Consider the following 12,909-nt stretch of genomic DNA (forward strand, 5'->3'; position numbering starts at 1 on the left):
ACCCCACCACCACCACCACCAGTACAGATTTCGGGTTCAGTAAGTCTGAAATGTGGCCTGAGAGTTTAATTTCTAATAGGTTTTCAAATGACACCAGTGTTTCTAGACACTTTGAATGGAAGAGGTTATTTAATAGGCATCACTAAAAAAAGGAACTTTTCAGTATCTTGATGGCCTGAGAACCCAATATTATGTCCAAATTTTCACTCATGGAGTCATGTGAACTTCTTGCTCCTGACAAGTGAGTTATTTGCACTGTATCATGTTCATTTAGTTGAGACTGTTTATGGAAGCTTCACTATAAAACAGATTGCCAGTACCAGCATGATTTATATAATAAAAAATACTTTTTTTATGAACTGTTATCAGAGTTAATATTAAGGTAAAATTTGAGAAAGTATATTTTACTCTAAATAACAATGATAGATTTTTGTAGGAAGCTTAATATTGCCTGTGTAATATAAGGAGTGACTGATGATTGCTATCCTGAATAATATAATTTTTACAAAGAATTTTCCTCTTAGATTAAAAGGTTAATTTTTATATTAATTTTTAACTAAAAATATAGTTCAGTTTGCCAGAAAATTTATTATAAGCAGTTGGTCTGGTTGCAGTAAATTTTCACTTCATAAAATGTACTGTTTCATACTTTAAAAATGCATGAACTTGGGGCTGGGGTTGTGAGTCAGTGGTATAGCGTTTGCTTAGCACGCATGAGGCACTAGGTTCAATCCTCATCACCACATAAAAATAGATAGATAGATAGATAGATAGATAGATAGATAGATAGATAGATAGATAGATAGATAAAGGTTTTGTGTCCATCTACAAATAACAAAATATTTTTTTTAAAATGCATGACTATGATCCTAGACTGGATCCTCTACTAAAAGGAAAAGTGTCATAAAAAATAATCACAATCAAGTGAAAAACTGAAATGCAGCCAGAAGACTGGATAAAAATATTGTATTAATGATAAATTTACCAAAGTTAATTACTGTGGTTATGTAAAAGAATCTCCTTGTTCTTAGGAATTTAAAGTTAAAGGGCCATGGTTTCTACAACTTTTCAAATCGTTCAGCTAGTGTGTGTGTGTGTGTGTATGTGTGTGTGTGTGTGTGTAGGGAGAGAAAATAAAGCCAAGCAAAATTGTAGATGCTAGATACATATTTCAATCGATAAATCTGGATAAAGGAATTATAACTGTTTATAGTATCAGTTTTGAATATGTACAGCCTGAAGGTGAAATAACTATGAAAATAAAAATTATTTCCTTATGTTTATATATATGGGTGTTTGTGCTATTTTTGCAACTTTTTTATAAATCTAAAATTCCAAGTAAAAAAATATTAAAGGAAAATAACATGACAGAGTTAATATTTTATTAATATAGATTTAGAGCTGAAATTTATTAGCAGCTTGACAAAGCAAATTAATATAAACAAGTTCAAGAAGAGAGTTTCCAAACATTCTATAATTTTAAAAACTTTCTGATGTAATATTTATATATGTAAATTAAAGTTTTTAATACAAGTACTTTCTTTTTTTAAATATTTATTTTTTAGTTGTAGTTGGACACAACACCTTTTATTTATTTGTTTGTTTGTTTATTTATTTTTATGTGCGAACCCAGGGCCTTGCACGTGCTAGGTGAGTGCTCTATTGCTCAGCCTCAACCTCAGCCCTAATACAAGTACTTTAAAAACTATATACAATTTAAAACTTTTAATAAAGATATACATAATTAATAAATAAATAAATCCAACGTGTTGATATATATTAAAATCGGAATGATAGAGAGATTAGCATGGCCTGGCACAGGCACTTCACTTCATGAAGTATTAAAATAAGTAAATCTAATGTGTTTAATATTCTTTTCTCCCATAAAACACAAGGTATCTGTTCAATTTAGAGTTTTTTCCAGTTGCTCAGTAATATCTGAATTATTGAATCCTTTAAAATTAATTTTAGTTTAAAGTTAAATAAAAAGCCAACAGTCATGCCAAGTAATAGGTGTCACTTATGGGGTAGTTAATTGGTAGTGTTCTCAGAAGATTTTTGCATGACTGTGAGACTAGAGGAGACCCCTGTAATTTCCCCATGAATATCTCTGTGTTTAATGTTTGCCTCTGCTATGAAATATAAACATAGCTGACTCTAAGTCAGAATGAAAGCTTGGTCATTGGCATGCTTATCATGGTATCTTCTTTTTCAGTGTTAGCTTTTTTTTTTTTTTTTTTTTTTTTTTTTTAATTTTTTAGTTGTAGTTGGACACAATACCTTTATTTTATTTATTTATTTTTACATGGTGCTGAAGAATGAACTCTGGGCCCCGCACGTGCTAGGCGAGAACTCTACTGCTGAGCCATAACCCAGCCCCTCAGTGTTTCAGTGTTGGCTTCTTAAAAATCTCATTTGAGTTTGACTACTAATCTTCTGCTTTTAAACAGTTTCTTTTTTTTTTTTTTTCTTTTTTGAGGTATAGCGTGCAAACTGGTAAAACACATATTCTAATCTGGACATTTGGGTGGTAATCATACATTATATAAACTCTTGCTCATCATATATACTCTGGCTACTTTTCCTTATCACTAAGTGTGTGGGATTCATTCATATTTTAGGGTATAGTTATAGATCATTTGTTGTCATTGTTGCATTAACATTTTATTATTTATATTATTGAATATATTTATTTGTTCTGTTATTAGCCCTAGTTTTTGCTGAGATTCCCAGAGCTCTGATGCTCTAAAATTCCCCCACTCCCCCTTTGCCAAAGGTTAGTTTCTCTTTCTTTAGTTGTTGATGACCTTTAATTAATTAATTAATGTAATATTTATTTATTTATATATGGTACTGAGAATCAAACCCAGTGCCTCACACATGCTAGGCAGGTGCTCTACCACTGAGCTACAACCCCCACTTGATGCTCTAAAGTTCTTACATTCTTTCTTTCCTTTCAATTAAAATTGGAAATGTGTTTAAAAAAAAAAATCAGTGGCTGGACTGAACTATATCCCCAGTTCTTTTTATTTATTAATTTTGAGGCAGGGTCTCACTTAGTTGCCTAAGGTCTTGCTAAGTTGCCAAGGCTGGCCTCAAACTTGTGATCCTCCGCCTCAGTCTCCAGATTACAGGCATGCACCCCCATGCCCCACTTGGCATTTGTATATTTAGCTTTTTATTTCTAATTGTAGAATAAAGATTTTTTAATTATTTTAAATAGGTATTTTTATATAATGAGGAATTATAACTGTTTATAGTATCAGTTTTGAATATGTACAGCCTCGAGGTGAAATAACTATGAAAATAAAAATTATTTCCTTATGTTTAGGCTCGATTATTTGATGAACCTCAGCTTGCTAGTCTTTGTCTGGACACTATAGACAAAAGCACAGTGGATGCAATAAGTGCAGAAGGGTTTACTGATATTGATATAGGTAAGTTCCTTGTGAACTAAATTTTTACATTTTAAGTACAGTAATGTTTTATTTTGTGAGTCTTGTTAGAGAATAAGGTATATTTAAATTAGTGGTTTTCCAAAATGATTGAAGTTTACCTCTGTGTTTTGCTTTCTTTGATTTTGGTGAGAATATTCCCAAAAGTCTTAATTATCTCATTGCCCTTTTAAAAATAACCTTATTTTACTTATTTTTTTAAAATGTGGTGCTAAGGATTGAACCCAGTGCTTCACACGTATTAGGCGAGTACTCTATCACTGAGTCACAGCCCTAGCCCCACTCGTTGCCTTTTAAAAGATATTAAATAAATAAGAATGTCCATATGCATGCCCTGTAGGAAATATAAAGAAAGGTAAAGTATGTTTTGTCTTGTTAAGGAAACATTTGCGAATCAAGGAACAAATGTGTAAAATTAAGATTAATAATATTAAGAGGAGATGGCATATAACAAAATGTTACTTTTGCCTTTTCTAAATTAGATATGTAAAAAATAATTACTGTGTAACTCCAGAAAATGGAGAAATTATCTCAAATTTAGGTAGTGTTAGGAAAATCTTGACAAAGGAGGTTCTGACATAAGCCTTAAAAAACATATAGTATTTGGGTAGTGAAGAGGAGAGGGTATTAGGTAATGTAAGTGGAACCACATGAAGAAGCATGTGCAGAATAAGGGTGATAGAGGACCATCTATTGACAGGACTGACTAAGGATTTGAATTTTGTAGATTAGAGAGAGCTAATCCAGACTTTATGATGGTGAACAGAAAATACATATATTCATTCCCTATCTTCTGAGCTCCAAGTTCATATATTGAACTGTTTTGACATTTTTAATTTGGAGATTTTCTAGACATTTCAAACAAAACAGCTAAAAAAGAAGCATGGACTCCCTTCATTCCTTGTTAGATTTCTTCTGTTCCTTTCCAATTTTTTTCAGTTTTCTTTAATGACACTACCATGAACTGTATTGCTTACACAAAAAAACCAAGAAGTTATTCTTGATTATTCTTTTTCTTTTGCACCCTATATGCAGTCTTACCACTAGGGGCTCATGGCTCTACTTTAAAATATATCTTGAATCTGACCATTTCTTACCATATCTGCTGCTACTGCATAGTCTAAGCCAGTATTTTCTCTCACCTGGATAATTCCAGGGTCTCCTGTAGTCTCACTTTCTATCCACTGTTGATCCCATATGGTCCATTATTTACATAGCAACTAGATTTTGCTTGTAAACATTTTTTTTCCCCTTTTGGGTACTGGGGAGTAAGCCCAGGTGTACTCTACATACCCAGTCTTTTATTTTTTTATTTTGAAGCAGAGTCTTGCAAAGTTCCTGAGGCTGGCCTCAAACTTGGGATCCTCTTACTTAAGCTTCCCAAGTAGCTAGGATTACAGGTATGTGCCACCACGGGTGGCTGAGAATGATCTTTATAAATCAAAAATTGGATTATATTATTTCTTTGCTTCTACTGCAATTAGAGGAAAGTTCAAATTAAAAACTGATAAGGCTCCCTACATGATATAGCTAGCCTTCTGTTAGTCAGGACAGTTTAGTCTTGGCTGTGTAAAAATAGACCCAAAGTACATACTGGCTCAAATACAAAAGTAAGCTTATTTTATATTCACATAACAGTCCAATGGAATGTCATAGTCAGCAGATGGCTATTTCTTAAAGCTCTGCCATTCCTTTGGGTCTGATTGTTACCTATATCTTGCCTGCATATGGGAGAAACTATAGACAGGAAAAATACCCACATATTTAAAATGTTGGTGCTGAAGTTGTATGTTTAATTTTAGCCCTTATTATCCAGAATCCAGTCACAGGATACCACCTAACTTGAGGAGAGGCTAGGGGGTGTAGACTTAGTTACATCCCAGAAAGAGAAAACATATTTTTGGTAAATAGCTAGCAGTCACTACCAACATGTGACTGTCACCTTTCTTTCCCTCCTCATTTATGTTCTACATATACTGGCCAGCATTATTTGTATTTCAGTTCTTTATAGTTGCTATTCATTCTGATTGGAATCCTTTTTTCCCCCAAATCTTTGTACACCTACCTGCTTTTAATCACTCAGATCTTAGATTGAGACCTAAGATATCTCAGACTTTCTTAGACACTTAAACAATCCTTTACTCTGATTTATTTTCCTTTTAATGTATATTGGTACCTAGGTATATGTATGTGTGTTGACTGTCCACTTTCCACTCTCAGACTATAAACTCCTTAAAGGCACAGATCTTAATTACCACTTATTTACCACTGCATCTCTAGCACTAAAGACAGCAGAAGGTAGTATGTGTTCAGTTAATACTTATTGACCAACTGGACTGACTCTAGAATGATGCTTTTCTTTTTCACCTTACAGTTTTCATTGAGTTAGCCAGGGAGATCCTTTCAGAACAAAAGGAGTTGGTTCAGATTATACCATTGTAGCAACTCATTTCTTGAGAACTGACACCCCACCTTCTTCCATGACACTTAGTATATTCCTCTTTATAATTACATAACATTCCATTGTGAGTTTACCTGTCTCTTGCATAGTATATTATAAAAAATTTATGGATTGTTTGCATTATACTGAAGGGCAGGGACTAGATTGTGTTACTCTTAGCACCTGCACATTGTATCTGTTGATTTACAGATGTTTGAGAACCTCAGGCACTGCCCAGATTGCTAATTGCATTGCTTAATCTGAATTCCCTTCCTCTTAAGTATCTGTCAAGTGCTGCATTGTTCTTTACTCTCCTTTGAAATAACACTGCTTACAACTGGATAACTTATATTGTTATATAAATAGCTCTTGCATTAGTCATGCCATTGGAGCCTGGGACTTTGGAAAAGTAAATGCCTTGCACAGGGTAGATACCCTATAAATATTTGTTGATTTGAATTGACTCATGGTTGCTTATATTAAAATCCAGTATTATATTTATGAAACATAATCTGTTGTGTTACAATATTTATTAGACCTTCAGCTGTAATTTTTTATTTTACTACACCTGTCACTAGAAGATCTTGTGTCCCTCTACCTATTTCCAACCCTACAGGCCAGATTCCTTGAAATGAATGTGTGAAAAATTGGGAATTACAGAGAAGTCTAGGAGCTGGCTTCAGGAGCTATTTTATAACTGTCTTGATATCAGAAGCTTGGTCCTTTGTCTCTTTCTGATCTAATAATGATGACAAGGTTTTGAGAAAAGTTTCATTGATTTTCGAGTAAAGGAAAAACATAGGATTTTCCCTGCCAGGGGGAACACAGGGCTTTTGAAAGAGGGATATAAGGGCTGGGATCCAAATATTATCGGTAGAGATTAGTAATTAGTGTCCACTGAGTGTCCTTGAGAGAGCTGTTGCTGCAGTTGGGTTGTTTTTATTCTTGTGAGTAGTGACACCCTTCTGGGCAGTGAAGGACACAGTAGCCTGGAATAAGAAAAATGTTTGTCTTATTTCCCTTGATAGGGAAGGTAGGTGAGAGGAAGGAAAAGGGGGGTGGGTGAAATGTCAGTTTTAAAATAAGCCACCTGTGGTTGAGCAGAAAGGTTTATACTCAAAACATGAAGTGGACCCCTGTTACAGTCTTAGATTTGGGAATTTTCCTTTTCTGGGATTTGACCATGAGTTCCAAAGCGGGAAAGAGACAGCTTTTTGCTAAAGGAAGAAGATATCACATTAATACAACAAAATGAATTTACATAATGTTAAGGACAGTTGATGTGCTTCTTGTGTGTATGTGGCATACTTAAATTTACTATGCATTCTCTTTATTCAGGTTATTAGCAAACAAACATGTAGGTAGAAAGTCTTCTGCTTTTCATTGAATGATTAACTGTTAAGGTCATTAAGTATATTGCTTTTGGATTAAGTGTATTGCTTTTCATTTAATTGTGAAAAAACTTCATAAATTTGCTCAGCTACAATAGAAAGAAGAAAGTGTGATTTAAAAAAAATTATGTTGAACCAATGCATTTTTAAAAATTTATTTTAGTTGTAGATAAACAAAATACCTTTATTTTTATGTGGTGCTAAGGATCAAACCCAGTGCCTCACACGTCCTAGGCAGGTGTTCTGCCACTAAGCCCCAACCTCAGCCCCAACCAGTTGTTTTTAATATACTGTTGAGCCCCAACAGTGTTCTGGGAACTAAAGTCTTTGAATGTTAGCTATCTGTGATATTAAGTAAATATTTTGACTTTTAATATATAAAGTGTAAATAGTTGCAAAAATCTTTTTAAAAATTTTTTAATTTCTAGGTAATTTAATCATATGAATGTTTTGTTTTCTGCTATATATAAGCATGGTGTACTTTTTAAATTTAAAAATGTAAAAGTATAACGGTTAGATATTTTATACTAGTGCATAATTTATGTTAAGTTCTTTAGAGAATAAATTTTATGTAAATAATTTCCCTATACATTTAGAATTTACTATACATATTTACTATACTATATATTAAGAATCTTACTTTTTAAGAACCAAGATATTTATTTTGGCCATTTGAGAAAGGTATCTAAAACATTTTGCTTAATCTGTTAAATTATGTGTACTGGAATCAAATCTAGATTCTTGCACTTATTAATGCTTATTATAAGTAGTAGTTATTGTACTTATTATAGAGTGAAACACTCAGGGGTTATGAAATACTTATTTTTTAAGTTTTTTTTTTTTTTAAAGATTCTCTACATTTAAATGTGCAATTTAGGTAGAATTTATTTATTTATTTTTAGAGAGAGAGAGAGAATTTTTTTTTTAATATTTATTTTTGGGGGGCTGGGGTTGTGGCTCAAGCAGTAGCGCGCTTGCCTGGCATGCGTGCGGCCTGGGTTCGATCCTCAGCACCACATACAAAGATGTTGTGTCTGCCAAAAACTAAAAAGAAATAAATTTTTTTAAAAAAGCCCTTAAGTCTTTTTTTCTCTGTGTGTAGGACTCTTGACTACTATGCTTTTAAAGTACTTATATTTATTTTTCACGTATTTTCTCTTTCTCCCTGTTAGATTGCAGCTTATTTCATCCTAGTATGTTGGCCTATAAAACCTTTTTGTCTTCTTAACTCACTGCTTCTGGGCTGCTGTTGCCTAAAAAATTACTGAGTTTATTTTAATTTTGACTTGGATAAGAGGAAAGAGTCTAAGTGAGGACCTGAGGTACATTTATACTTGAATGTCACATAGGGATTTTAAACTCAATATGTCCAAAATGAAACTTCAGTTCTTTCCTCTGCCCCAAACCTGTTCCTCCTGTAATCTTCCCCATCTCAGATAATGCCACTCTCATCCTTCTAGTGCTCACATTGCCATTATCCTTAAATCCTCTCTTCTATCACATCCCATATCCAATTTGTTAGGAAATGTATTGAGTCTTCCTTCATAATATATGCTGAATTTGATCAGTTTTCATCACATCCACTGATGCCCTGGCCTGGTCTTATTTTAGTATAAGAACCTCCTAATTGATCTTGCTTCCAACCTTGCCACTACTATAGTCTTTTTTTTTTTTTTTTTTTTTTAAACAGCCACCGGAGGATCCTTTCAGAGCATAAACTGTCAGCTCACAACCCTCCTGGAATATACTACTTCACTCGGACTGAAAGCCAGATGATCTGTGGAGTGCTACATTATTTTACCTCACTCTCCATGTTTCTGGCCTCCTTGCCTACTTCTCTTTAGCTCACCCCATATTGCCTCATGGGACTCCTTGCTGCCTCTCAAATATGCCAGGCACACTTGGATTTGGAGTCTTCACGCTCATTGTCCTGCAGTGCTCCTCTTTCTGGCTTACTTCCCCACATCCTTCAATCTTGATTCATATGAGGCCTTCTCAAACCATGCTATTTAAGATGTTTTTGACACCCCTTACCTTGCTATTTTTACGCACATGTATTTAAAGGGTTGGGGGTGTAGCTCAGTCGTAGAGCATGCATGTGTAAGGCTCTGGGTTTCAATCCCCACTACCAAAAAAATCTGAATGTTAACCTTACACCAATTTCTTTTAAAAAAAGCTTTTTTTGTTGTTGTTGTACTGGGTATTGAACCCAGAGATGCTTTACCACTGAACTACATCCCCAAACCTTTTATTTTTTAGACAGAGTCTTTGCTAAGTTGCTGAGGCTGGCCTCAATCTTGGGATCCTTCCGCTTTTATTCAGCTTTCTCAATTGCTGGAATTATGGGTATGTGCCACCATGCCTGGCTATTTTAAGATAGAATATTTTAAGGCATAGAATCTATGGTTTTAATTATGTAACCTATTTTTTCATTGAGGTTTAAATACTTTGTATGAGCATGTCTATCAATATTGCTTTGTTAGAGAACAAAATATTCCTTATTTGATTTATTTTTGTATTTTATTTATAGACACACTCTGTGCTGTTCTAGAAAGAGACACGCTTAGTATTCGAGAAAGTCGACTTTTTGGAGCTGTTGTACGCTGGGCAGAAGCGGAATGTCAGAGACAACAATTACCTGTTACTTTTGCAAATAAACAGAAAGTTCTAGGAAAAGCACTTTCCTTAATCCGGTTCCCACTGATGACAATTGAGGAGTTTGCAGCTGGTAAGGCTATCACTTCACTAAAGGCCTGTTTAAAACTATTTTAATAATCAGTCTCCCTGTGCAAGAATGCTTACTGACTTCCGATTTAATTCCAGTGTTTTCTCAGAATATATTCCATATCTTTTCACTTATTTGAAGTTTGTTGAGACTTGCTTTATAGCCCACCGTGCGGCCAGTTTTAATAAATACCCATGTATACTTAAGAAGAATGTATTCTGGGTTATTGGGTAGAGAAAAGTATGAACAGTCCTACACCTCTTAAATAAATTGAATAATCCTTTATCTATGAAAAAAATATACTAGTGATATACAGATTTTCTATATATCTACTGTTTTTCTTTTTGTTTCTTATGCAGTTCCTAAGAACTAAGTTAATAGTTTTGGTTGAGAAAGTCTCTCTTTTTGGTTTCATAAGATTTTTTTCTTTGTGTATTTTGAAATTATATCATTAGATGCAAATTTAGGATTGCTATATTATTGAATTTACTCTCTTTATGATATATTCCATTTTAAATCTAGTAAAATTTCTTGTTTTAATGTTTTTTCTGATATTGATAGTTTTACAAGATTTTTCGGGGCTGGGGATGTGGCTCAAGCGGTAGCACACTCACCTGGCATGCGTGCAGCCCGGGTTCGATCCTCAGCACCACATACAAACAAAGATGTTGTGTCTGCCGAAAACTAAGAAAAATAAAATATTAAAAAAAAAAGATTTTTCAAAGGGTGGACACAATATCTTTATTTATTTTATTTATTTTTATGTGGTGCTGAGGATTGAACCCAGTGCCTCACATATGCAAGCAAGCGTTTTTCTGCTGAGCTATAACCCCAGCCCCTTTACCAGGCTTTTTTAAAAATTAAATTTATATATTCTGTATTTTCTCCATCCTTTTATTTAGCTTTGTTTTACATTATCTGTTTATTTTAGGTATCTCTTATAGACTACATTTTTTAAAACACCTAGTCTGACCAACAAACCTAGTTATTTGGAATATTTGATTGTTCTACCTTTATATGTAGAGAGAGTTGTAGATAGATACAATACCTTTATGTTATTCTTTATGTGATGCTGAGGATTGAACCCAGTGCCTCACACATGCTAGGCAAGCACTCTACCACTGAGCCACAACCCCAACCCTATTCTACATTTAATTACTGATATATTTGGACTTATATTGACCATCTTGCAATTTTTTTTCCATTTGTCTCCTCTTCCTCCCTTTCTTCCTTCCTTTTCCCTCCCTATCCACTATCTTCCTATGTTCTTTCCTCTTCCTTCTTTCCTTCCTTTCTCATTTTGGAAGAACCAAGTGATTTTTTTTTGTTTCTTTATTTTTCTTCTCTGTTTGCTTATTAAAATAACAACATTTTTGTGTTGTTATTTTAGTGGGTTACCTTTGATAGATAATATTTTTAAAAAAATTCTTACTTGGTTTTAAATGTAAAATTTCCACTAGAACCTGAATAGCTAACTATATTTAACTCAGCCTTTGATGCTACTGTTAACATGTATTTTGAATCTTCATATATTTTAAAAGCCCTTAAGATCTGGTATTATTGTTTTAAAGGTCAGTAACCTAGCGCTGGGGGTTATGGCTCAGTGGTAGAGCGCTTGCCTAGCATATATGAGGCACTGGGTTTGATCCTCAGCACCACATAAAAATAAAACAAAAAGTCTGTAAACATTTAGATTTACAGATATATTTGCCCTTTTTGGTACTTTTCATTTTTTTCTATGTTGCCATGCTTCTACCAGAATTCCTTTAGAACAGGTGTGATACAAACAGATCCTTTCACTTTTTTTTTTTTTTTGGTCTAAAAATATCTTTTATCTTACCTTCAGTTTTGGGAGGGTGTGCTTTTTTTTTTTTTTTTTTTTTTGAGAGAGAGAGAGAGAGAATTTTTTTTTTTTAAATATTTATTTCTTAGTTTTCGGCGGACATAACATCTTTGTTTGTACGTGGTGCTGAGGATCGAACCCGGGCCGCACGCATGCTAGGCAAGCACGCTACCGCTTGAGCCACATCCCCAGCCCCGAGGGTGTGCTTTTGGATAAGAATTTCAGCAGTTATTTATCTAACATTTGAATATATAATTCTGTTTTCTTTTGGCTTCCATTGTTTCTAGTAGGAAGTGTAATTATTGCTTTTTGAAAAGTATACTTTTTCTCTGGGGTTTTTAAGGTTTCACATTATCTTTGGTCTTTAGCAGTTTGATGATGATATGTGTAAGTATATGCTTTTATATGATCTCTTGAGTTATTTATTTTGTTTTTACTGCTCTATTAATAGTTACTTTGCTTTCTTTAGGTAGTTACATGTTTTTCATGACCTAAAGATGACTTTTTTTCAACTAAGGAAATTTTTTCCTATAGGCTTGAGTTTTTGTGTCATCCTATTTATTATTTCTTTAGGACCTCTAGTTGACTGCATATTGATCTTTGCTTTTTAATCATGTTTTTTGTTTGTTTGTTTTTGGTACTGGGGATTAAACCCAGGGGCACTTAACCACTGAGCAACATCCCAGCTGTATTTTACTTTTATTTTGAGACAGGGCCTTGCTAAGTGCTGAGGCTATCCTTGAACTTGTGATCTTCCTGCCTCAGCCTCCCAAGTTACTGGGATTACAGCTCTGCACCTGGCTTTTATCATGAATTTTAAACATTTTAATCCTTTTCCTTAGTTCTTTTCATTCTGAGAGAGAGGAGTGTTCAACCTCACCAGGTCTGGCATGCCAATATATTTTGTGTGTGATATTTAAAAGTTTTTTTTGTTTTTTTTTTTTAATTTAAAGTTTTAAAACCATGGGGTTGGGGATGTGGCTCAAGTGATAGCGTGCTCACCTAGCATGTGTGAGGCACTGGGTTTGATTCTCAGAACCACATAAAAATAAAAT

At 33.8% G+C, this 12,909-nt stretch overlaps 1 protein-coding gene and 1 long non-coding RNA gene across 3 annotated transcripts in view; one reads left to right on the top strand and one right to left on the bottom strand.

Annotated features, from left to right (window-relative positions):
* Positions 1 to 12,909, top strand: part of Btbd1 (BTB domain containing 1) — a 37,198-nt gene that overhangs the window by 9,296 nt on the left and 14,993 nt on the right. The window contains exons 3-4 of the mRNA XM_005320193.5: positions 3,332 to 3,437; positions 9,817 to 10,014. Of these exons, the coding sequence (XP_005320250.1) occupies positions 3,332 to 3,437; positions 9,817 to 10,014 (304 nt within the window). The remainder of the gene's footprint in view (positions 1 to 3,331; positions 3,438 to 9,816; positions 10,015 to 12,909) is intronic.
* The window catches only part of LOC120886217 (uncharacterized), a 34,957-nt gene that overhangs the window by 1,798 nt on the left and 20,250 nt on the right, over positions 1 to 12,909 (bottom strand). The window contains exon 2 of one of the 2 annotated variants that reach the window (XR_013439396.1): positions 10,626 to 10,695. The exons of the other annotated variant lie outside the window; for it this stretch is intronic. This is a non-coding gene — a long non-coding RNA (uncharacterized LOC120886217). The remainder of the gene's footprint in view (positions 1 to 10,625; positions 10,696 to 12,909) is intronic. 2 annotated transcript variants of the gene reach the window in all.

The sequence above is a fragment of the Ictidomys tridecemlineatus genome, chromosome 5, assembly GCF_052094955.1.
Source record: "Ictidomys tridecemlineatus isolate mIctTri1 chromosome 5, mIctTri1.hap1, whole genome shotgun sequence".
Taxonomy (NCBI): domain Eukaryota; kingdom Metazoa; phylum Chordata; class Mammalia; order Rodentia; family Sciuridae; genus Ictidomys; species Ictidomys tridecemlineatus.